This window comes from Medicago truncatula, chromosome 8 (assembly GCF_003473485.1).
Source record: "Medicago truncatula cultivar Jemalong A17 chromosome 8, MtrunA17r5.0-ANR, whole genome shotgun sequence".
Lineage (NCBI taxonomy): Eukaryota > Viridiplantae > Streptophyta > Magnoliopsida > Fabales > Fabaceae > Medicago > Medicago truncatula.
The window spans coordinates 11912880-11938504 of NC_053049.1; the positions used below are offsets into that span (position 1 = coordinate 11912880).

Sequence of the window (25625 nt, forward strand, 5' to 3'; positions counted from 1 at the left end):
TGATACCTTTTTATGTATTGTGTCTTCTAAATCAACTGTATAAAAGCTATTTTTCATTAAAAATTTAAACTTTAGGATAACGTTCTTGAAGCTCTTCATTATTTTTTCATGCTTTAATTTGTTTTTTTAGTTTTGACTTATTTAAAGTTATTTTAAACCACGCATATGAAATAGTTTTTCCGAAATATAAAATAAGAATGTACATTTTTTTTTACATGAATTCCTACTATTTTTTTACTTAAATTATCGTTTTTTAATATGATTTTTTTTCACGACTAGCATCTGTTTGCAGATTGTAAGAATTAGGGAAGGAAACTCAATTAATCGAACATATATATTAGCTTACTTATTTAGTTGTCAACCTGTACTTTTATTACTTGTTTTAAAATGCATGGTTTAATCTTTTTTTTGTTGAAGTTTTTGGAATTTAATAATTTTTCTATTAATTTTTGAGACTTACGTAATGGAATAGACACTCCAGTATTAGTTTAAATAAATATATTGGCTCGTATTAAATATCCTAAAAAGTATCAACTAAGCTTAAGTCATCAATAGAAAGTATCGACTAGCCTTGTTTAGTAATATTATTATTGCTGATTTGTGTTATTTTAGTGATATATTGTTTTCTTTTTTATTTACCTACGTCTTGATATTTTGGAATGAGAGATAGAAAATTAGAGAGAGATATAGTGAAAAATGAGAGAGATTGGTCTACTTTTTGAGGTAATTGCGACCATATTTACTTTAATATTTCCAAATGGTGGTCCATATGGTTTTTTTTTTTTTTTTTATGTAATTTTTAAGAAATGACTATTTCATAGTAATTTTGATAAGAAAAACTTATAGTATATTTGTTTGTACGAACATATTTTTATTTTATGATATTAAAATAACGGGTAGAGATCTTAAAAAATAGATCATTGTGATATGAAATACTCAAGTTGATCAAAATTCATTAAATATAATATCAAATATTCATATGATACATCGTGTGGCTATAATTAAATCATTTATTTTTCACTGAATTTATGTTCAAGGTAAAATGGGACGAACTCCAATGCAATCGTTCCAAACTTTATCATTCCTCTTCAAAATTTCAGTTTTGTTTTTGGCATATGCTGGCCATTGGAGTGCATTTCTTGTCAAGTCATAATGGCATGATTTTCCAACATCATTCACAAGGCTATGACAACAATAATCACTAATAATCTGATTTCCAACAAATACACCAGAGAATATTTGTTTACCACATTCTGCAGGCTTTAATTTGCTTGCACAATTAGTTAAATACTTCTCATACGGCGACAATGGCTTTGGGGCAGAAGCAACATCATTGGAAGGACCTCCAGAAGGTGGCTGAGAAATTTCAGAACACAATGAGGTTGTGAAAAGTAAAGTAAAACCGATCATAATAGTCAGAACATTATAAAAGCCATTGAATGATGCCATGCCTATTTAGAGAATGATACTTTAATCAAAGTCTTGAAGATGATTTGCTTAGTTGAATTGGTTATCAACATATTCTTATTTATAATATATTTGACACTATATTAACGTAAAAATGTATTTAGTATGTTGTTGTAACTCTCATAAAATACTAAGAAAGGTAAGTTTTCAAGATCTAGAGAAACCGAGATTTTTTATTGTTTTTTTAACTTCTCATACAACTTTACATATTAAAATAATCTAATTTTGTAACTTGCAAAAGTTAATGTTACATTTTAAAACGATAGTTAAATTTATAAAATAAATCAGATTATTTTTTATTTCGAAGAAATCTCAATTTTACCTGCGCATTTGCTATCCTATTTTGACTTATCTTTAGTTAGAAATTATATCGATGTCATACTTTTATTTAAAAAAATAAACTATTTAATCAAGTCGGTCCACGATATCATGGGTTTCTTTTGGACTAAGATTAAATTCGGATAATGATGGGTTAAATTAATTATAAAAGGTTTAAAATAAAAGTTTACGTGCCAATTGAATATGATATACAGAGAATGAGTTAAATCAAGATAGTTTTTTTAATATTTTTTCATACTTTATTTGTTTTTTAGTTTTGTCTAAGTTATTTTAAACCGTGTAAATGACATAGTTTTTTCAGAATATAAAATAAAAATGCCCATAAAATTCTAGTAATTTTCATTATTAGCTAGTCTTGCCATCTATTATTTAATTTTTTTGACAAATTACCATCTATTATTATGTACCTCATTGTATTGAACAACTTATTGTTAATAAAATGTTATAAACATACCTCGATTTAAAAAATATCATAGGACTTTACTTTAAATAAAAAAAAAAAACATTTAAAGACAAATTTTGTGTTTGGATAATTTTTTTTTAGCACTTTCCACATCCATTCATCGCCAACACAAATTATCGAAACTGCCACTGTGCTTAAACTTTTCCTTACACGAATGGTTAACCATTTAACGCGCTAAAAGGGTCGTTTGAGTGCGAATACCGTTATGATTGGAACGTGTTTCCCACGCTCCGTATCTGTGAGTGTAGATAAAAATCTTCTAAACAATATCCTTTCGCTCTCGTTAATAACCGTTTTAAAAAAACACGCAACGAAATTTCTAAAAACAGAAATTGGAAGCTTCATTTCATTTTCCACTTTTTTTTCTTTCAGTTTTCGTCTCTTCGGTAATTCGATTCTCTCTTTCTCTCTCTAATTTCTATGCTTTCTGTTTTTTTTTTTTTTTCCTACTTAAAATATGAAAAAAAAAAGTTAATGCGAATAGTTATTTGTTTTAAAGAAATTCTTATTAATTAAAGTAACGTTAATAGTCATTTTGTCCGAGAGAATTTGAACTTTGTACCTTGAGGTTATAAGGCTAAACACTTACCACTGAGTTAGTATCTGAATGACCGTTTAACTAATTGTGATCAACGCTTGTTAGGATTAGTTTGGTTTAGTTTATTTAGTGACATGAGCATTTTTTTTTACAGTGTTTCGGAGAACTTAAATAAAACAGCTTATGAAAATAAGCTGTTTACGATAGTTTAAAACTACTTATAGATTATACGAAAACAGTGTGACTTTACCAGTGAGTTGGTACTTGAATGACGGTTGAACTATTTGTGATTAATGCTTGTTAGGATTAGTTTGTTTGAGATTATTTAATGGCATAAGCATTTGTAACAGTGTTTCGGATAGATGATGAAAACTGTTTGTTGATTATATGAAAACAATTTGACTCTATTTTATCATGTGTTATATAAATAGTTTGTTCATAAGTGCTTATAAGTTAATTGTTTATTCTATAAGGTGGAAAATAAGTTGTTTTTACAATTAGGGGCTAATTTATGTACTCTTTATCATTTGTTTCAGGAATGATTTGAGAAAGGATTCTGTATGAGTTGTTTGGTTTGGAAGAAAAAATGGATATAGGTTTTAGCTTACCGCAGTCAAAAGTAGCTTTCAACGGTCTCGATTCTTGTTGTGCTTTTGTTTGTAATTCGAGGAACGTTTTGAAAGCTCGTTGTGGAAGAGAGTTGAGAGTTTCGACTTTGAAGTTGAATTTGTTGTGTAGGAGTAGTAAACTTTTTAGGGGAAATAGGGGAGTTTGGCTTAAGTGTCAGGGAAATGATTCTTTTGCATATGATAATGGAAATGGTAGGAATGTTGATAATTTGAAAGGTTTGAATGAAGAATCGAATTTGGGGTCGATTTCTGGTGCGGAATCAGGTGAACCTTTGGGAGAAGTTGGGGGTCAGGTGGAAGTAGATGTGCAAAGTGTGGATGAATTGAAAGAATTGTTGCAAAAGGCGTTGAAGGAATTAGAAGCTGCTAGAGTTAATAGTATTGTGTTTGAGGAAAAGGTTAAAAAGATATCAGAAACCGCAATATCTTTGCAAGATGAAGCATCAAGAGCTTGGACTGATGTTAATTCTACACTTGATATTATTCAGGAAATTGTGAGTGAAGAATTTATTGTGAAAGAAGCGGTTCAAAACGCAACAATGGCTCTTTCTTTAGCTGAGGCAAGGCTTCAAGTAGCCGTTGAATCTTTGGAAGTTGTAAATGAAGATTATAATTCCGTGCGAGGTTCTAACGAGAGTGATGGTGGCAAAGGTGTAGGGCAAGAGGATAAAGAACGTGTGGTTGCTCGGGAAGATATCAAGGATTGTCAGACAAATTTAGCGTGTTGTGAGGCTGAGTTGAGGCGATTGCAAAGTAGAAAAGAGGAGTTGCAGAATGAAGTGAATAAATTGCATGAAATTGCTGAAAAAGCTCAGTTGACTGCTGTGAAAGCGGAAGAGGATGTGAATGACATCATGCATTTAGCTGAGCAAGCTGTTGCCCTTGAACTTGAGGCTGCAAAGCGTGTTAACGATGCAGAGATTGCATTTCAGAAAGCAAACAAGTCTTTCGTTAGCGTTAATTCTGACACGACAGACACTCTACCAGTAGAAGATGTTGTGGCCCTCCCCGAGGAGGAGAAATTGGTTCAACATTTTTCTGGGGATGCTGCTGTTAAAGGAGAGCTCGATTTATCAAGTAATGATGAGTCTTTGCTTGCCGCGGAATCACTAGAGACACAGTCCAATAAAACCAGCCAAACCTTGGAAGAGACAACTGAATCTGATTATCTAAGTGATCTTGATAATGAACAGTTAAGCTTAGACTCTTCTAAAGAAGCTGAACTCGAAGTAGAGAAGTCGAAGAATGTAGTTCAAACAAAAAAACAAGAAACACAAAAAGAATCGACTAGGGATAATTCACCATCTTCTCCCAAGTCATCATTGAAGAAGTCGTCCCGATTTTTTCCTGCATCATTTTTCTCGTCTAGTACAGATGAGTTTGATTACTCACTAGCATCAGCTTTCAATGATCTTGTGGAATCTGCACAGAAGCAATTACCAAAGCTGATTGTTGGGTTATTGTTAGTTGGAGCAGGGTGTGTATGATATTTATTTATCTTGCTCCTTTTTCTTGCTGTTACCTTTTGTTAGACCATCGTAGAAACAATTTATTTGGAAGTATATATAAATCATATGGCTGGCCTAGAATATGTAATGCATATCAGAGTAATAGATCTGAAATATTCAGGTTATAATTTTTAGCTTTTAGTGCAACATGATGGAAAAGTATGAAATATTCACTGCTTTGTTTAAAAACTGATCATGAAATAAAATTTTCTGCCATGGGGATGGGAAAGTTATTCTGTCTTTTTTAAGTATGACTATTACGATTTGTCATTATAGGCGAAAAGATCAATATGAAGGTTTTGCTGTTTTACTAGAACCGGTGGACTTTTATTTTCAGGCTCACCTTTTATGCCAATCGAGCAGATAGGAGTTCTCAACTGCTTCGGCAGCCAGAAGTCGTTGCAACCACAGTTGAAGAAGTTTCCTCAAGTGCAAGGCCTCTAGTTAGACAACTTCAGGAACTCCCCAATAGAATTAAGAAAGTTATTGCGTCGATACCTGAACAAGAGGTCCGATCTTTTTACTCATTATTTTGATGCTCGATTCAGTATGTTTCATCTGACACTGGATTGTATTTATTGTAGGTGAGCGACGAGGAAGCTTCCCTCTTTGACATGCTCTGGCTATTACTTGCTAGTGTTATATTTGTCCCTCTATTTCAAAAAATTCCTGGAGGTAAATTGGTTGCCGTGTTTTCTAAATGATGGTTTCAACATAATCTTTCAAAGTATGACCAATGTTTTACTTTAGTTTGAATTTGGTTAGCTACAAACTTTATATATTGCTCATATGAAGCTTTGGTGTATTGATTGTCTAACATTCACGTATTGTTTCACTGATTCTGTGGTCCTTTATCTGCAAAAATCTGTAGGCAGTCCTGTTCTTGGTTACTTGGCTGCTGGAATATTGATTGGGCCTTATGGACTCTCAATCATTCGCAATGTTCATGGGACAAAAGCAATCGCTGAATTTGGAGTTGTTTTCCTGTTATTTAATATTGGCCTGGAGGTGGAGCTCGACATATGATCTTGTTGTACCATAAATTTGATTATCTCCTTATTGAAAAGCAAACTGAAACTCTGAACTGTTTTTTTCTAGCTCTCTGTGGAAAGACTTAGTTCAATGAAGAAATATGTCTTTGGAGTAGGCTCTGCTCAGGTGATTGTGAAACTCCGTCTTTCACCTTTGTAGTAAGAAAATATAAAAATTATATTGTAATATACTGATTATTTGATTCTAAGAAGAATTTAGACCATCAGTTGGATTTTATCTCCGCATCTCCTTACATATCATGATTTGTTCATTATTTAGTTAAGCTTAAGAGTCTAATATTAATATAAATACGGATTAGTCATTAGTGCTTTGTCTTATGTAACAACATCCAATATATAATTCACTGCATAACAATATAATTTTACTGTTAAGTATTCCTTTTCCGCCCTCCACACCTAAACGGCTAAATCCTAAAACCTCAAAACTTGTTAGTATTGTTTACCTGATGATGTTCTATTTACATACTAGTAATTTACAAGCCAACAATTTTCACCATGTTTGAATAAATGCAGGTTTTGTTGACTGCCGCAGTGATTGGGTTGGTGGCTCATTATGTTTGTGGCCAAGCTGGCCCTGCTGCTATTGTCATTGGGAATGGATTGGCATTATCATCAACTGCTGTTGTTCTGCAGGTACATATCCTGAGTATTGTTTGCTTTTAAATTCTTACTATAGGGTATACATTCACACAGTCTAGTCAGTTTAATCAATCCAGCTTTATGCCATTGTTTAATGTATGTTATGAGATTGTGATATCTAGCTATTTTAAAAACACAAATGGATTGTAAAAGGATTTTGCTCTGGCATGTATCTGTTAACAAATATAAATACATTTATGGTAGTCATTAATTGATAAATCTTGAAGTCTATGTTCTATAGCTAATTTGCTATAATGCTAGTCCACCTTCAAAAAACTCCATTGATACGAGTTTAAATATTTAGGGTTGGAGTCAAGACTTTGTCCTTTCTATATTATAATTTTATAATTTTACTTTCATGTATTCTGAGTCCTCCATGTTGCAATATTTCAAGTGAACTTGTTTTACAGGTGTTACAGGAGAGAGGTGAGAGCACATCACGACATGGACGAGCTACATTTTCTGTATTACTTTTTCAGGTTACTTCATACCTTACCTATCTATCTAGAAAGTAGAAAAATGAAGGATTTCACGGTAAAATACAGTATTGTATTATATATTATATGTTAACACTTGTGACATATAGTTGACCAAGCTTTGTCTTATGAGAGACATCTTGGCTAAACTTTGTCTTTTTTAGTATGTGATTAAGTATACTATAGATCCACAACTAGCGTCTTCTCTGTCTGTTTTTTTCCCTATCTTGTTGATTTCTATATTTTGACCGAAACTGACTATTTCTTCTTTGTTTATACACAGGATTTGGCTGTCGTCGTCTTGCTAATACTCATACCTCTTATCTCACCTAATTCTTCCAAAGGAGGGGTAACACTTTCTAGCACCTTTTGTTTAAAATACTTCATCAGATGTTTTCATGAAGTTAAGAAAGTGGCTAGTTAAAGTTGTATGAACTGCTGTGTAGCATGAGAAAGTGTATAACAAGGGTGTTCCATGTTGTTCAGAGAACTTGCATTTAATTGGATAATTTAATTTAATTTTTTTACATTTGAATTAGAAGGGTCGGGACACATTTCACTCTTTCTAGTTGAAGTTGGTTCATGTTAAATTCTTGACTGGAAGCCATTAACTTTGCATTCAGTTATGACGATCACCGTCATTTCTATGCACATACTGTAGTTGCTGCTACCATTATCTTTCTGTAAAATATTAGTATCTGTTTTCAGGTTGGCTTTCAAGCCATTGCTGAAGCTCTTGGTCTGGCTGCCGTTAAGGCTGCAGTTTCCATCACTGCCATAATTGCAGGTGGACGATTGGTAAGTTGTATTGACTAGAACTGAGGTGTGAGCAGTGTAATTTCTAATTATTAAAATGTAATCTGAATCTGGAAGGTGATTTTTAAGAACATCTTCTTTAAGGTCTAGCATGATATATATTATAAATGATCCTTTGTAGCACTCAATATGTTGACATCTAAAAGTTGATAAGGATGAGTTTTAGTACAAATTACCGACTGAATGCTGCGGATTGATTTGTATATTTTATAATGATTAGTAATCTGGTGTCATGAAAATTCAGATATTGTATTTATTATGGTGGATGGAAGTTACCAACTCAGTTGCTTAGAGTGGTTGAGATGAGTTTTGTACTGTTACACATACACATGTGGTCCTGGTTGAAGTTTGTAGACTTAGAGGGGTTAATTAATTGTAGCAGGCATTTCGAAACATATACGTTTTTTCAGAGGATGATCTCTTTATTTCTGCTCTTGCATTCATTCTAAAAGCATCTTACGTTGTTACTTTGTCACAGACATGACTTTTGGAATGTGATTTTCCACTCTTCTTTTGTCCAGCTCCTTCGACCTATATACAAGCAAATTGCAGAAAATCAGAATGCAGAAATATTTTCAGCCAATACACTCTTCGTTGTTCTTGGGACCAGCCTTCTCACAGCCAGGGTAGTTTTTGGATCGCTGCTTTTCCTTTTTTCCTTTGAGTTATTCATGTGACCATTGAAGTCATAATTTGTCTGTACTGTGCTAGCCTGACTCCGTTACTTTTTTTCAAATGTAAATTTTATTTGAAACAGGCAGGCCTGTCCATGGCTTTGGGAGCATTTTTGGCTGGTTTACTACTGGCAGAAACCGAATTTTCCTTACAGGTCGAATCTGATATTGCTCCATATCGTGGCCTTCTATTGGGCCTCTTCTTTATGACGGTGGGTGCTTGATGTTCGAATTCAAAAGTTAATCAATCACATGGTTTATTTATTCATGGATCATCTATTTTATACTTTATTAAACTTCTGTTCAATTACTTACATTGGAATAACTCTTATATGAATCTTGCCGTTTCTCAAAAAAAAGAAAAAACTATATATAAATTTTCAACAGAAAGGAATGACTGACTTGAGGTTTGTAACTTTTCAGGTTGGAATGTCAATTGATCCAAAACTTCTTCTTTCAAACTTTCCAGTCATCATAGGGACATTGGGACTCTTGATATGTGGCAAGACACTCTTGGTTGCTTTGATTGGCAAAATTTTCGGTATTTCAATCATATCCGCCATCAGAGTTGGGCTTCTTCTTGCTCCTGGAGGAGAATTTGCATTTGTGGCTTTTGGCGAAGCTGTTAATCAGGTTTTTGTCCTTAAAAACTATTTCTCATGACAAGTTTGTCTGGTTTAATAAATAAGCATCTGCCATATATCTTCATATTCATGTGAAACAAATCCATGCTCTTTGTGTTAGGATCTAAGAATATGCTTCTTGGTGTTCTTTACTTGAGATTATTATAGAGGTTTACGTCTATGTCATCTTTCCCCGAAAATAGACTAATAAGTGAATACATAATTTGTTCTTACCGGACATTTCTTGATAAACTAAGGTTGTTTTTTCAAATTGTGTTATTGTTGTCTTATACTTTTTGGATTCTTTTTTATCTTGGGAAAAAGGGTGGTTGAAAAAACCAGAAACATAGATCAATTTTCTGATTTCTGCTAAGAATTTTCTTCCTCTTTGAAATTTAATACGCTTTAAAAAAAACTAATATCTTTCCTAATTGACATTTTTGTAGGGTATAATGTCTTCCCAGTTGTCCTCTTTGCTGTTCCTTGTTGTGGGAATTTCAATGGCCCTTACGCCATGGCTAGGCGAAGGAGGCCAGCTGATTGCTTCCCGTTTTGAGCAACATGATGTTCGAAGCTTACTACCTGTAGAAAGTGAGGTGAGATTGCTTTCATTATTGGCTGACATGGACTTATATTAATTGCAAATGGTTGTGAAATTTACAGCAATTACACCACCCACTTTTGGCTTTCCTGCTGGTGGACTAAACCCCGTCTTTTGATCAGGATTAACTTTTTCCAATTAGTTAAACGTATTTATTATTAAATTTTTTAGTTTACTTTACTTTAGGAACATAATAATTTAGCATGTTATTATTTATTTAGATTTGACAAAAGATTAGCGGTTGACATTGGTTTGGTTTACCTCTTTTTCAGACAGACGATCTGCGTGATCATATCATTATTTGTGGATTTGGGCGAGTTGGCCAGGTGAGTTGTTTCTTTTATGTTATATTTATTAGTTTCCATAATCAATCTAAGCATAAAAGTTTACCTTTTGTTATTCTCAGATCATTGCACAACTTCTTTCTGAGCGACTTATTCCTTTTGTCGCACTAGATGTGCGAAGGTAACTTGATCTAACTGAAACTATTTTCTTTACTTATAAAATTGTTTATGTTGTAAAATAAAATACCATTGCTACATTGAATTAGCATCTTGATTAGCCGAGCTATGCTGTTTGATTATGCATTAATTTCTGATATTCTTTCCAAATACTTCAATCTCCATAATTCATTCATTTCCCCCCATCCAAACATGAAATAAAATGCATGAAGTACCAGTCTACCATATATCATGTCTGCAATTTTGGATGGGAAATGGAAGTTATTGTCCTAACTTGCCATAATATTTTCTAATGTTCTCAGTGAAAGAGTGGCAATTGGGCGTTCATTGGATCTCCCAGTGTACTTCGGCGATGCTGGTAGTCGAGAGGTAGTGCACATGACTAAAATAATTAAGCTCGTATAGGTGTTCATTACTTGACATGCTTTGTGTTGCGTGCTAAGGTTCTACACAAAGTCGGGGCTGGAAGGGCAAGTGCTGCAGCAATAACTCTAGATTCCCCTGGTGCAAACTATAGAACGGTTTGGGCTCTGAGCAAACACTTCCCAAATGTGAAGACTTTTGTTCGCGCTCATGATGTTACTCATGGATTGAATTTAGAAAAAGCTGGAGCTACAGCGGTAATATTTTGATACCTCTTCTATCATTTCTGTTATCATTGCCTTATCGTGTAACTTTTACATGGTCATTGTCTAACACTTTTTTATTCGATTATTGCATATCTATTGAAAAATTGGCTATTATTGGACTACTTAGTGTAGATCTTGTCATTCTTATGCATCTTGTTTTTCTGTTGCTTGCATTTGCAGGTTGTCCCAGAGACCTTGGAACCAAGTCTTCAACTAGCCGCAGCAGTGCTTTCTGAGGTAAATATCATAATGTTATTGGAGCAGATATATTGACCTAATGGAAAAACATTTTATGTCAATATTTTGTTACACCCTTCTCTTATGATGACAAACACCAGTAAATGATTATGTTTGTCTATCGTCGTGATTGAAACTTTAGGTCACAATGGCTCTTGCCAAAAATCTGCTTGTTTTCTCCGCATTGTATGTATTACTCAAGTTTCTGGCCAAATTTTCTTAGAAATTGTATGAGCATATTTTTGCTCTTTATTGCATGGAAAAATTAGCTTCATAATAGCAATTTCGAAAGTGTACCAAATTGAACAAAACCTTTAGTTGCTTCTGTTAATCAAATGAACAAATCTGCACAAAAGGGTTTTTATCATATGACTTTGCTAGTTGATGAAATGTTGAAGCATTGAGATAGACAATCTGTTATCTGAACATTCCTCTCTTCAGGTTAAACTTCCTGCATCGGAGATTGCGGCAACAATTAATGAATTCAGATCCCGCCATCTGGCCGAACTTACAGAAGTGCGTGTTTCTTAAAGTCATCCATGCACACAAGATGAGAACACTTTGTCACTATCAACTTTATATATTTGAATGAATGTATATGACTTTTGGTCTTTTTATTCAGCTATCTGAAACAAGTGGAAGTTCTCTTGGTTATGGATATAGTAGAATGATGAGCAAACCCAAAACACAATCTCCCGATTCAATTGACGACTCCCAAGTCCCTGAAGGGTCAACATGAAGATTTTACGCGATTTATACAAAGCAGCAGAAGGCAAAAAGAAAAATAATAATTTTGGGAAATTGTATAGAAGATCAATTGGTCGAATTATTTGTGAACATTGTACAGAAATATATCTGCATCGAAGATGCGAAATCTGTAATTGTTATTTCTTTCACTTGTTGTAAATTATCATTCATATTCTTTCTCAGATTTCTGATAAGGATGAATATAACTGTTGTATGTAACAATCATTGATGTTGTTTCATATTGTTTGGCTTTTGAAAGAATGTATAAAATGGCCTTGTACTTTCAGTATCTACTAGTAGATGATTATTTATGGCAACTCACAGACCATGTAGTAGAATTATAAACGTAGTTAATTATTACAATACTCGTTGTGAGTTTATCTCAGTTGGTAAAGACAATAAATTATAAAATATGTAAAGTTTGGGGTTCGAACCCTGACCATAAAATATGTTGTCTTATTAAGGTGATCTTTGACTTATTGGTAAGCTCACGAGTTTTGTATAATGTTCTTTGGTGAACTAATTTACCTCACATACAGTATTTATGAAAATATAGAGCTAATTTTGTAATAAAAATTTATTTTATATAATTGTATATAAACAAACTAAATAATTTAAAAAAATTGTTTTTTCGTGAAGCAGCCTAGTGGCTAGAGCTCACACAATTAATTATCGACAAGTGGAGCGTGCGGGGTTCGAACCCCCACCCTTACATATAATATGCAATATCCCTATGTTAAGATCACGGGGATAAAAAAAATGATTTTTATTCTAAACAAACTAAATTATTTTATAAAAAATTAGTATTATTATTCCGATAAACAAACATAAATTTTTTATAAAGTTACTGACTATTAATTTATGTATTATTAAATACTATTTTGAAGGAATGTATTATTAAATACTAAAATCACTATTATTTATTCACCAAAAAAAATCACCTTTATTTGAATTTTAATATGTAACAAACCTTCAAATTTTTCTTAATCTCAAGATTTGTTTTTTAACACAATTTCTTTTTTTAAAGCTAAAAAAAAAAAAAAAAAGATATTAAATTAGTTTACAACACTTGGGCTCCAAAATTCCCAATTTCCCACTTATATATATATACCCCTATTTACTTTTTCAGTTTCACTCACAATAAATAATCTTCAGCCCTAAAATTTTCACGGCAATCTCAAAAATCCCCTTTCCCAAATCATCGAAGAACGAAAATGGCGACTCTGATCAACCAACCAACGAAGCTACGGTGGGGAGAATTGGAAGAAGACGACGACGGCAACGATCTCGATTTCCTGTTACCACCGCGTCAGGTAATCGGACCAGACGAAAACGGAATCAAGAAAGTGATTGAATACAAATTTGATGAAGATAATAATAGAGTTAAGATCACAACAGTTACTCGCACAAGGAAACTGGCTAGCGCGCGTGTTAGTAAACGCGCTGTTGAACGACGTGAATGGTCGAAATTTGGTGATGCTGTGAATGAAGATGTTGGTAGTCGGCTTACTGCTGTTTCCACTGAAGAAATTGTTCTTGAACGTCCTAAGCCTATTGGTATCTTTCTCCCACTCTTGTTTTTTTTATTTTGTTTGTTTTACCTTTTTGTTGATTCTGTGTTTTTCATATTTTGTGATGATATCTTAAACCATATTAAGGTGGAAAGTTCTTTACATTGAGTCGTGTTATGAAAATTGTTTCTCGTAAAATAGTTTTATTGGGTAGTTTCTTGTGAATTGAAAACATTAGTTTATCTCAAACCCCCAAATCACTACATGTGGATGATCCATGGGAACAGAGGGAGTGAATGAATTGTAACCTAAAAATGATTGCAATAGCAATTGCTTGAGACTGATAAACTTCAGACTCTGAATGAGCGATGAGAGTTGTTGGAACCCCCGAAATTGTAAGGGTCACACATGTTGATTTTGGTGAACATGCGGATAAATCTCTTAATTTGATTGTTACCGAGTCGGACTTGGATAAAATTGATGATAGTGTTGATAACTACTCATAAAAAAGGTTACAGATATGAATAGTTGTTGATGGTGTAAAACTTTTTAAACCAAATATACATCAAAATTAAACTTGAAGTTGTCACCAAAGCTAAAATGGTACCATTGCTAGTCCTTGTAAATATTTGTCAGACATCTTGTTGTTGTTGAGCGTCTTTTAAGTACACCTTGTGCTTAAAAGGCGTCTCGGTTGTTATTAATATATTCCATTATAGTTTCTTAAAAAAAAATAAAAAATGGTACCACATGTTAAAACATTAAATAACTAGGCTTTTCATTTGAGGCTGTTGATTCTCGATATTTTAGACAAACACATGCAAATTATGCTTATGTGGCCAAGGTGTAATTGTGGTTTTGTTTATATAGCATTGATACTTTAGATTAAAGGTGTGTCTGACACATTGTCCAATACTATGACACCAACACATTTTTGTTATATTCGTCAATTAAATTATTGCTCATATTTACATGTTAGTGTCAATATCGTGATTGGTATTTGTGTCTGGTTCATTGCTTCATAGGGTTTTGTCATAAAAAATTATGGTTAAAGGTTTAAGTGCATGTTGGTATCATGGTGGGTTGCCAGAATCACAGTGGCTCACTACACTACACTGTTGCGTTGAAAAAATAGTGGCTCACTGTGCTAACTCTATATCTTGCATTTGTTAACAGGTTCCACAACTATTGAGACAAAGCCTGGTGACCCAGATGCTGTTCTCATGGTATGCAGGAATTGTGGGAAGAAGGGTGACCATTGGACTGCAAGGTGTCCAATTAGGAATCTCTCACAGCCGGCTGACGAATTTGTTGATAAGCCTCCAGCAGCAGCACCTGTTTCAACTAACAATGCATATGTACCTCCTAGCTTGAGAGCTGGTGCAGATAGGACTGGAGGGTCAGACATGAGGCGGAGGAATGATGAGAATTCTGTGCGGGTAACCAATCTCTCGGAGGACACGAGGGAGCCTGATTTGCATGAGCTTTTTGGCACTTTTGGTTCTGTGAGCAGAGTATATGTTGCTATAGATAAAAACACTGGCACGAGTAGGGGGTTTGGCTTTGTCAACTTTGTCAACAGGGAAGATGCTCAGAGAGCTATTAACAAACTGAATGGCTATGGCTACGACAATCTCATCCTGAAGGTTGAATGGGCCACCCCAAGAACAACCTAAACCTAAACTTGGAATCCAATTTTGAAGGTCTACTAGTACCTAGTTATTTGAATCCTGGACCATCTTTTTCCTTTGACATGTTTTATTATTATTTAAAAGCGAATGTTAGCTCAAGATCACTTATTGGTTATTTATAATCCTTATTATACTATGAGGGTTGTTTTACCTTGTCCAGAGGGTGTCAATTGTGTTTATTCAAAAGTATTGTTTTTCTCTTACCAGCTTACTTTATTGTTTCAATCAAATGAAAATTGTTATTTGTCACTTTGCTTGCATTGTTGTTTTCTACCATATTTTATTTTAGTTGAGAGCAATTTTTAAAACCCTGCACTGATTTCTTAAAAGCCACGCAGCTCCGGATTTGCTAATCCAGCCGGAGAAAGTGTTTTTTTCTCGTGCCCAGATGGTAACCCTAGACAAATTATGAGATGATGTGATGTTTGTTTCCTTGTTATCATCAGAGATGTAGAATGTTGATCCTCGTCTAGGTTTAAGCCCAAATCATATCCAATGTTGTGTTACACAACCAGCTTGTTTTTTGCTGTTCCAATATTCAGTGGCACTGTTATTGTTTTTTCATTCATTTTCTTTAATGATTAATACTACCTTTGAGTGAGGTTCCGTTCTTTTTTTCATGTTTTTAGCAAAAATGCTGCGGCTAAATCTTAATTTTTTTCTTCTCACATACTCAATCCATTCATCTGTTTCGAGTGTTTGGCAAGGAGATGACCATCCACTTGCAAATAATGCGTTTAATATTGTGTTGAGGTGAAGAAAAACCAGAGGCAAAAAATATTACTGTAATTCGAATGGTGTTTTTTTTTTTTTTTTTTTTGAGGGGACATTGTGTTATTAACAGCAGAAGAACAATATATGAATTTTAGAGTATAGGCGATAATTCTATCTAAATTGAAAATAATATGAGAATGCACCAAAGAACTTGACATCACAACAAGTTCTACGGTTATGAAAATTGATTTTAAATGAATTAATTTTTTGTTAAAAGTAGGTTGAATGTGAAGCAATTGAATATAAGTGTAAAAGTCATATTTGAGGTCCAAAGCTACAAATTTAAGTTTGGGGGATAAACAAACATGTTAAAAATCAATTCTCCACCTATAGAATCAATTTTGTCCCATCTAAATGAAATCAAACATTATTCATCGGATTTAAGAATCATTCATTAACATGGAGAGCAACCACTTTCATGGCTTAGACTACGGTAGGAGACAGTCTCCTACCGTAGGTGACTACATTTTTTTTTTTTTTTTTGGTTTCTAAAATGCTTTTTAGCCATTGGATTTAGAAAGAAGTTTTTAATGGCATAGATCTTTAGACATGTTGACCCACTAACAATGTATATTACTCCCTCCGTCCCATATTAAACGATCTAGTTGACTTCGACACACGTACCAATGCATATATTTTATTTTTGATATCTTCAATTCTCTATTAAAAAAAAATTATGAAAACTTAATATTTTAAAAATATTCATTGAGACGATTCCAACAACATCTTACAGGATATTATTTATCTTTGTGAATTAGTAGAAAAATATGGTTAAGGTATATTAAGTATCGACTAGCCTTTCTTAGTAATATTATTATTGTTGATTTGTGTTATTTTAGTGATATATTGTTTTCTTTTTTATTTATCTTCGTCTTGATATTTTGGAATGAGAGATAGAAAATTAGAGAGAGATATAGTGAAAAATGAGAGAGATTAGTCTACTTTTTGAGGTAATTACGAGCATATTTACTTTAATATTTCCAAAAGGTGGTCCATATGATTTTTTTTTTTGTTTTTATGTAATTTGTAAGAAATGACTATTTCATAGTAATTTTGATAAGAAAAACTTATACTATATTTGTTTGTACAAATATATTTTTATTTTATGATATTAAAATAACGGGTAGAGATCTTAAAATAGATCATTGTGATATAAAATATTCAAGTTGATCAAAATTCATTTATTATAATATAAAATATTCATATGATACATCGTGTGGCTATAATTAAATCATTTATTTTTCACTGAATTTATGTTCAAGGTAAAATGGGACGAACTGCAATGCAATCGTTCCAAACTTTGTCATTCCTCTTCAAAATTTCAGTTTTGTTTTTGGCATATGCTGGCCATTGGAGTGCATTTCTTGTCAAGTCATAATGGCATGATTTTCCAACATCATTCACAAGGCTATGACAACAATAATCACTAATAATCTGATTTCCAACAAATACACCAGAGAATATTTGTTTCCCACATTCTGCAGGCTTTAATTTGCTTGCACAATTAGTTAAATACTTCTCATACGGCGACAATGGCTTTGGGGCAGAAGCAACATCATTAGAAGGACCTCCAGAAGGTGGCTGAGAAATTTGAAAACAAAATGAGGTTGTGAAAAGCAAAGTAAAACTGATCATAATAGTTACAACATCGTAAAAGCCATTGAATGATGTCATGCCTATTTAGAGAATGATACTTTAATCAAAGTCTTGAAGATGATTTGCTTAGTTGTATTGGTTATCAACATATTCTTATTTATAATATATGTGACTCTATATTAACGTAAAAATGTATTTAGTATGTTGTTCTAACTCTCATAAAATACTAAGAAAGGTAAGTTTTCAAGTTCTAGAGAAACCGAGATTTTTTATTGTTTTTTTAACTTCTCAAACAACTTTACATATTAAAATAATCTAATTTTGTAACTTGCAAAAGTTAATGTTACATTTTAAAACGATACTTAAATTTATACAATAAATCAGATTATTTTTTATTTCGAAGAAATCTCATTTATTGAGGGACGGAGGGAGTATAATGTTTAATTTTTGTCTTAAATAAAGTAATGAGTAAATAGTCAATTTCCCCCCTGAAATTGTAAGTTTCATCAATTATCCCCCTGAAATTAACAAAATTTCAATTACCCCCCAAAAATTTCACAATGTTAGTCAATTTACCCCCTCCGTCAAATTTTTCTGTTAGTGAACATGACGTTTTGCAAATATCCCCCTGAAATTTTGCACTTATATGCAAAATGCCCCCCAAACTTAAAAATTTATATTATTTTTTTCTTAAAAACAAACAATTAATAGTTAAATATTAAAGTTAACTATTAATTTTGTAGTTTGGAAAAACCACATACATATATACATCAAATTATTTTTAAAGTTACATGTGATTAATATATTACTGATGACCTGCAACAACAGGTAACTAATACTGGCTTGACCTACAAATGCAAGTTATAAGACCAACATAAAAAATAAAATAAAAAATAAAAAATAAAAAAAAACTTATAAATGCATGTCCTACCATACATGACCCATAAGGGTTGCCTACCTCAAACGGCGCCCCACTTTCATGGTCAAAAGTGGTACTAAACTGAAATGAATAGGTATAAGAAGATGCAACTACTCCTGACTTCTCAGATGATTGGAGCAGGTGATGTTCTATATGTGAGGAACCTATAGAAAACATGAGAGGAGCCTGAATTTTTCAGTCAGTGATGTTATCTTTTACTTGTTAAATGAGTACATGGAGATAGGCATGTTTGATTTCGCAGGTGAATGATAACAACCTACACGTCATAGTGTAAACATGATCATTTCTAGCATTTGTCACTTCTTGCAAGCAAATGACATTTTTTTTAAATACTTTTCGCTTCAAATTTCAAGAGCGAACAATTGAAGTCATGTGCACGCATGCATATATACGCATGGATAAGATCCTAATTCTGAACACATTTTTGTATAGTTCTTCAATTGAATGCCCTTCCATAGATTATTATAGATTTGGGAAATTTTCATTAATACAAATAAATTTGACTCAACATAAAACAATTTAAACACAGTACCGCTCAAAATCCCCAGATCTAAAGACCAATTTCTATTTTAACCAAAATATCCCAACCTAACATATTTCAGGCAAAATCAAGAAATCTTAATCATGCATTCTAGCTGCAATAGATCTTTAGGCCAAATCAATTAGCCATTCTAGCCACATCTATTATCCATTTGAAAGATCTATTCGTGCTCCAAATTGATCTATAGCAGTCCTGCTTTGTTGTTTTGTACTCCTAAGAATCAAAACCTGGATCATACCACAACGTATCAGATTGGAGGACATAAAAAGATAAACCAGATGTTGAACAAAACCGTAAACCAGATGTTGAAAGCTATGCGTACTACCATGTGATGATTTATTTTAATTATCCTTAATGATGATGATTATGATATTAAAGCTTCATATGATGAAAAATTACAAAGTCATGATTATGCTACCTTGGGTCGTTCCATAGAACTTCCATAATATCCTACTCCAAAAGACAAGGAAGTGTATGCAGCCGCAATTTCTACCGCTGTTAACCTTGATTTTCCTTGACCCTAGAGAAAACAAGATTAAGTAATATTCCCAAAACTATTGACTGGAAAAGTTGAAGAGACTCACTACTATAGATGTATCTGACTGCACAACCAAGATCCCTGCGCTGCTATCAGTACCGCATCTACTGCTATCCTCAGAAACAGATCGTAGAACTTTGGTGCAGGCGGAGGCAGCACCAGACTGTGAGCTGAAGAAAAATGAATATCAGAAAATCTGGTGCATGCAGTGTTGCTATAAAATGAAAAGCTAATTAAAAAAATTGAAACTTCAATCAACTATACAAGAAAGCTAAAAATACAAATTTCAATTATGTAATCCAACACTGCACAACAAGTACATTTAAAATTTTAAGATTAAAATGATGCATTTTTAATTCTTTGAATTTCTCAACCAAGTAAGTAAAATACTTGGCAACTGCATAGTTCATCAATATGATATTAAACAAGTGTAAAATACAATGAAAAGCATAACATATATGTTTGATATGTAAACTTCAATGAAAAGCATCCTTTTATCACATGTCTTCAGCGTCAAACATAGAAAAGATAGCACAGATGGATTTTAGACGCTCAACATACTGCCTTATTTCTCTGCTGGAGTGCCCTTAAAACACCAGCTCATTCTTTATGATGAAAGAAAAGGTCCCTAGTGTGACATATCTCATCACATCAATGAATCACCATAACACTTTCCTTTAAATATAAAAATAGTAAATCAAAAAGGGCATGGTACAACTGAAACAAAATCAAACCCTATATGTTCCCGAAGGTGTAGCCTAGTGGTATGGGTTAAGCACTGAAGAAGTATTAAAGAAGTTCGGGGTTCGATCCATGCTGCTAACAAATTCCCCCTCCCTCTAACAAACTAACCACTAGCATTTCACTAAAAAAAACTAAAAACAAATCCTATATACTGCGGAAAAAAAAACATCTCCCTATTTCTTATAAAAATATAATCATTTATAAGTGAGACGGTCATACAGTGAGATTGAAACAATGCATTCCCTAGCTGCAAATCCTTTCATTAGGTTCTCTCCTGCACCAGACACACAACAGCCAGCCATGAATGGAGCACCAAAGGGACCTTTTGATGACGCCCAACAACCTGAACCATACATTGCTGCTAGCCCTACTCGTCCACTAACCTGTTGAATATTTTGTATTATATATAATTACGAGAATCACTTTCAATTCTAATCTGCAAACTGGAGCACTAAAAAAAATCAAACCAAGAAAATCATTAATCACCTTTAGAGCAATACCACCACTAGAGGCTCCAGATGCTACATTCCCCTCATTGTCTACACAAATAACCCCAACGGTATCCATTACTTGATCTTCCAAAGCATAATCTGCATCATAAGGGTCATGGCTTTGGCATGTTAAAGTTCTTATGGGGTGGCATACTGATGTAACAGTTTATTGGAAATAATGCTGATGAAAATCTTTGTTTTCTCTTCTCATAAATTACAATGATAAAATTTGTTCGCCAATTAGCTTTGTTCATATAGGCACTAGCATTGAAGCATGAGAGGAAAAATACACTTGGGTGCCAAATGCATTTATGCCATTGACAAAGGCCAATTTTACAGTTCAAGGTAGCTAAAAGTGTAAATGCATTTAGGATTAAGTGTTGCTGCATCAAATTCCAGTTGTGCTCAATCATATGACTCTGCAAGGTATAGACTGTGATTCTAGTTTGATGATTGAAAACAAGTGTGATTCTAGTTGGAAGCACAAAGAAGGGTTACTTCTGTTGGAAGTTTGCTATTAAATACCTGGCATTTCAGTACTTTGACATGGAGAAGAATTGCCATTTGAAAGAGAGTTCACTGTCTTCGATCTAGCAGCTTCAAACATAGATTTGTACTTGATCCATTGTGTTTTTGCCCTTTCTGTGATCAGCCACTGTTATGAGATACACTCAAAATTCTGAAATGATATGACTTAATAATAAGCTCCTATGCAGAATTTAAATCATGATTGAAAATAAGACCTCATTGGCCTCTGCTATACTTGGTGGCAAACCAATATCCTTAGATTTCGCCCATTCACGAGCCCCTTCCCCCACCAGGAAGCTGCAGAGATATCACAAATTCCCATATCAATACAGATTTGTCACATGAGGTGAAATAGAGAAGGCATTCTTAAACATTAATTATGGTGGTAAGTGTTGTGGTAACAAAAATATTTTGGCTACAAAAACAGAAAGGTTGAGAAGTCATTACATTGGAGGAATTCGACCTAGCAATGGAGATCCCATCGTTTGCTCTTTGGCCAATAAAGCAGCAATTTGTATAGCATTTCGCACACCTGGTCTAAAATTAATGGAATAAATACATAAAAAAACATGACAGAAAATTTGAGATATGAAAGTAAATTCCAAAGTGAGTAATAGCCATGCACAAGATTTTAGATTTCCCTGATAAGTAAAAATTTATAAACTACTCAGCTAAGCACGTGAAAAACGAGATACATCATATTTTTCGTGCAAATGGACAAAGTGTGAATGTGAAAAAGAATGAGATATAATGGTATCGATATACGCTTTCATTTTCCAGCTACTAACTCAACCAATTTGTACCATTATCAAATTAGCATATAAAAGCTCTAGATACTAGATCAGGTACTATATGTAATGTCAACTTAGGGTAAAGTACCTGGCACAGCTCCAACAGCACCAAACACTCCAGATTTTCCATCCATTATACTGGCATCACACTCTACACTACCATTTTCTGTCAAATTAGACCCCCTGCCAGCATTTGTGCTCGGATCATCCTTCAACAAAAGAAGCTCACGTTAAACTATTATTACAGGACAGGGCAATCAGAGTACACCAAAATGTGAGCTCGGATCAAAGATCATGAAAATTTTCAATGTATTATATTTGCACTCTAATTTTTCCAAGCAAAAATATATCTTTTGCCATTTTTCCTTTCCTTTCATGAAATGTTATAAAATAATGGAAATTTATTAAAAAAAAGAATGAATTCTTATGATTGGTAATTTTTTGTGTGACCTCTTTACAAAGTGTGCTAAAGGAACAAACACAACACATTGATGTGCTGAAGAGACAATTAATGATGATTTTAATTTTAGAAATGGTTTTTCAAAACTCCAAAAGGGCTAAAAACTATTTTTTTTTTTTTTTTGGTACAAGGGCTAAAAACTATTTAATTGATGTAAGGAGAGTATTAGATTTATAAAGTATAAGGTGATATAACTATTTGTTACATCCAGAGGAAGAGTGGAGGAATATGGCTGAAATTGTCAAGTTTGTTTATGTTATGATTATCTTTGTTTCCCCATTTCTTTTTTCAATGAACCTTGACGGTAAGCCATTTTTTATCCTTTTCAAATTTTCTTCTTTACTAAGTAAACAATATTCCATCCCATTTAGTTAACACTCTTTTATTCTCTTCTTCCATTACAGCGGAAAATATATGTGATGGAGATTATGATTGTAATCCAAATGAATGGTGGTGCCCACCTAATTATGTACTGAAGTGTATAAATTACCAATGTTCATGTATTGGATTCACACCGGCAATATATGCGTTGGATTAACACAGGCAATATATTTTGTGCCCATATGAGTTTGTATTTACTATTTAGTTCTAAACCCCAAGAGAATACACAAACGCCCTGCGAGAATATTATGATATGTCATTTAGTTATCGTGTTGGAACGCAATAATTTGAAGAAAAAAAAGTTCTTTCTACTTTCAAGAACCTTGTAGCTATGGCTTGTACTCTAATATGATGGTAACAAAATAAAATATGGTAGCCAAGAACATTATTTTGTTTGTCTTCTTCTCTGTTAATTCTAGACATAACGCCATGGCCTTCAATTCAGGCATAACACATTTTCTTTCTAAACCTACCGCCTATCAGAATATTTTAACTGCCACATTGAAAAATATTTTTTATTTTACTTCTAAACTTATACTTTTATATTTAGTCATAATATTGTTACACTTCATTTTATATTTCTCTTGCATTTTAATTTTTTTAACAACTTCGGAAGGTTTGTAAGATTTTAAAAGTTATGTAACGACAATAATAATAACAGTAGTAGTAGTAGTAATAATATTAATATTAATCATAATAATAAAAATATACAAGAAGCAAACATTTTTGGGGCCTATTTGGATAAACTGCTTATTTGCAGCTTATAGAACAAACACTTATGTATAAGCTCACATAAGCTATTTCTATAGCAAAGAACAAAATAAAGTTAATTTTTTGTATATGCTATAAGTTGTTTTTATAAGCTATAATAGAGAACTTATGAAAATACGTTAAAAAAAGCTTTTGAAAATTATGTAAGTTGTTTTCATAAATCTTCCCGAACAAAGTCTCCGAATGACTATGAGTGAGACATTATTAGAGTGAATTGATATACCTCCAAGAGTTGAATGGCGGCGACAACAGCATCTAAGGAGAGACCTGAACCGTGTTGAAGGACGGAAGCGGCGGCAAGGCAAGCGCGGTTCATGGCGGATCTGAGAGGTTTGTGATTGGAAGGAGAGTGGTAACCTGCGCCTACATGAACAGCAACAAAGAATCTCTTTTTCTCACTGCTGCTGCCGGTGACGGTGGCAGCGGTAATACCATCCTCCTCCATTGCAATTGAGGAGTAGCAGCAGTTCAATTCAATTGAGAAGAAGGTGTAAGTGGAGGGTCGTATTGGAATTGGAGTATGATGATATATGCGTATTTTCGTTCTTTATTTATTTAGTTTTTGTTTAAAGGAATAGTACAACTTATTTCTAAAATAAAAGTCCAATTTAAAACTAATACACTAATTTAGTACATACATTAAATTTAAAGGACTCAAAGATGGATTTAACCACATATGTAAAGAGATGAGTAATACTAACAACACTCATTTTAACATATTTTTTCTTACGCTTAATCTCTTATTGAATGAAATATATGTGATCACGTTACTTTGAAAATGAATTTAACGTCGCTTCCTCTCTATTTGTTGGTACATGTGGAAGTGGCGTAACTTGGCCATCTTAAGTATTCATCTTTTTACATTGACATTTTAGGATATGATATTGCTATGATCGAAGATGAAGGCCGGCAGGGCTGTTCCTACAAAAATGGAGGCTCGGCTCTCAAATAAAAATAGGCCTCTAGTCAAAATAAAAACACATATTTTTTAAAAGAGCAAAAAAAATTATATGTTTTTTATTTTATTTTTTGAGAGAATAATTATAATGTTTGTTGTTAGAGCTTATTGAAAGAAGAGGAGATAATATTTATGATATATAAATCTCAAATCCATAAAAATTAGGCAAAAAAAGGCCCTGTTATGCTGGGGGGAAAATTAAATGATAAAAAAACAAAAATCAGCCCTAATGGGAGTTAAACGAGTACACAAGTTCAACATCTCCGCATTTTACCACTAGGGCCATGGCTTCCATGTTGTAAACTTTTCAATGCTATTGGTATATATTAAAATCTTCGGTGCATTTATATATATATATAATTGGGCCCCAAAATTAGGGAGGTTTAGCTCAATAGAGTTGTTTGCACCTCCTCAGAGACGGCCATGAAGGCCGAATGGATGAGGTATGATTGTTCTTCTTCGGAGCAAGGATATATACCCGAAAAGACACTCGAACACTAAGTCAGTGAGGTTTCAACGAGTTTTGAGATTTTTCTCCAAATGAGATTTTTTTTCCGATGGTTTGTTAAGTGTGTCATGTTGGCTCAAGACTCAAACTCATATTGAGCAACTCTTGAATGGACACAAGAATTTAAACCCTCTATTTGATCACACACACATAAAAAGAAAAAGAAATAAATAATTTAATAATCATTAATTTTCAAATGATTATAACATGTCTACTTTTTTTTTTGTGTGACCAAATAGAGGGTCTAAATTCTTATGTCCATCCAAAATTATTCACTCACATTGGCCAACCGCCAGAATTATCCCCAAATTTTAAATGAAAAGTTTATCTAAAATATCCACAAAGTGACAATACTGAGAAGTTTGTCTAAAATAAAACTTAAAACATCTACATATAGTGTGTCCTTAAAGTACCTTCCATGAAAAATTAATTTAAACATAAATACAATTAGATGTCTGATGACCAACCAAAACACAACAATGCCAAAAAGAAAAGGATCTGTT

General features: G+C 33.1%; 4 protein-coding genes and 1 long non-coding RNA gene across 6 annotated transcripts; 3 read left to right on the top strand and 2 right to left on the bottom strand.

The window, feature by feature from the left end:
- Positions 1-1032: 1032 nt before the first annotated feature.
- Positions 1033-1449, bottom strand: LOC120577462 (uncharacterized). Its single transcript, XM_039828999.1, has one exon. The coding sequence runs from the start codon at positions 1447-1449 to the stop codon at positions 1033-1035; it is 417 nt and encodes a 138-aa protein (XP_039684933.1).
- Positions 1450-2550: 1101 nt separating this feature from the next.
- LOC25500932 (K(+) efflux antiporter 2, chloroplastic) lies at positions 2551-12188 on the top strand. Of its 2 annotated transcripts, none has more exons than XM_013589436.3 (21): positions 2551-2655; positions 3344-4913; positions 5282-5453; positions 5529-5619; positions 5816-5952; positions 6043-6102; positions 6510-6629; positions 7046-7114; positions 7395-7460; positions 7820-7909; positions 8449-8553; positions 8685-8813; positions 9025-9234; positions 9671-9820; positions 10098-10151; positions 10232-10290; positions 10589-10655; positions 10730-10906; positions 11096-11152; positions 11594-11668; positions 11775-12188. In XM_013589436.3, the coding sequence occupies exons 2-21, from the start codon at positions 3394-3396 to the stop codon at positions 11889-11891; spliced, it is 3525 nt and encodes a 1174-aa protein (XP_013444890.1). In that variant the 5' UTR covers positions 2551-2655; positions 3344-3393; the 3' UTR covers positions 11892-12188. The 2 variants fall into 2 exon arrangements, with proteins under 2 accessions (XP_013444890.1, XP_024627840.1); XM_024772072.2 differs by lacking the exon at positions 2551-2655 and adding an exon at positions 2733-2864.
- An 840-nt stretch (positions 12189-13028) lies between these two features.
- LOC25500933 (eukaryotic translation initiation factor 3 subunit G-A) lies at positions 13029-15350 on the top strand. The gene is made up of 2 exons (XM_013589438.3): positions 13029-13456; positions 14587-15350. Exons 1-2 carry the CDS (start codon positions 13114-13116, stop codon positions 15084-15086), a joined length of 843 nt encoding a protein of 280 aa, XP_013444892.1. The 5' UTR covers positions 13029-13113; the 3' UTR covers positions 15087-15350.
- Positions 15351-18840: 3490 nt separating this feature from the next.
- Positions 18841-24186, bottom strand: LOC25500935 (putative threonine aspartase). The gene is made up of 10 exons (XM_013589440.3): positions 23880-24186; positions 22133-22253; positions 21701-21785; positions 21469-21550; positions 21251-21380; positions 20721-20824; positions 20454-20617; positions 19537-19660; positions 19371-19472; positions 18841-19179 (listed from the first exon to the last, which is right to left on the bottom strand). The coding sequence occupies exons 1-10, from the start codon at positions 24099-24101 to the stop codon at positions 19096-19098; spliced, it is 1218 nt and encodes a 405-aa protein (XP_013444894.1). The 5' UTR covers positions 24102-24186; the 3' UTR covers positions 18841-19095.
- On the top strand, positions 22670-23273 carry LOC112417057 (uncharacterized). The gene is made up of 2 exons (XR_003007515.2): positions 22670-22808; positions 22909-23273. It is a non-coding gene; the product is annotated as an uncharacterized lncRNA (long non-coding RNA).
- Positions 24187-25625: the final 1439 nt, after the last annotated feature.

What these genes read in the sequence shown, in the direction of transcription:
- LOC25500933 (XM_013589438.3), top strand. Translation starts at nt 13,114, where the DNA reads ATGGCGACTCTGATCAACCAACCAACGAAGCTACGGTGGGGAGAATTG. An exon ending in TGAACGTCCTAAGCCTATTG is followed by an intron (nt 13,457 to 14,586) that starts GTATCTTTCTCC and finishes ATTTGTTAACAG; the next exon opens with GTTCCACAACTATTGAGACA.
- LOC120577462 (XM_039828999.1), bottom strand. Translation starts at nt 1,449, where the DNA reads ATGGCATCATTCAATGGCTTTTATAATGTTCTGACTATTATGATCGGT.
- LOC25500935 (XM_013589440.3), bottom strand. Translation starts at nt 24,101, where the DNA reads ATGGAGGAGGATGGTATTACCGCTGCCACCGTCACCGGCAGCAGCAGT. An exon ending in GTGGTGGTATTGCTCTAAAG is followed by an intron (nt 20,618 to 20,720) that starts GTGATTAATGAT and finishes AATATTCAACAG; the next exon opens with GTTAGTGGACGAGTAGGGCT. An exon ending in GTTCTATGGAACGACCCAAG is followed by an intron (nt 19,180 to 19,370) that starts GTAGCATAATCA and finishes GGTATGATCCAG; the next exon opens with GTTTTGATTCTTAGGAGTAC.
- LOC25500932 (XM_013589436.3), top strand. Translation starts at nt 3,394, where the DNA reads ATGGATATAGGTTTTAGCTTACCGCAGTCAAAAGTAGCTTTCAACGGT. An exon ending in TTTCTGTATTACTTTTTCAG is followed by an intron (nt 7,115 to 7,394) that starts GTTACTTCATAC and finishes GTTTATACACAG; the next exon opens with GATTTGGCTGTCGTCGTCTT. An exon ending in CTAATTCTTCCAAAGGAGGG is followed by an intron (nt 7,461 to 7,819) that starts GTAACACTTTCT and finishes ATCTGTTTTCAG; the next exon opens with GTTGGCTTTCAAGCCATTGC.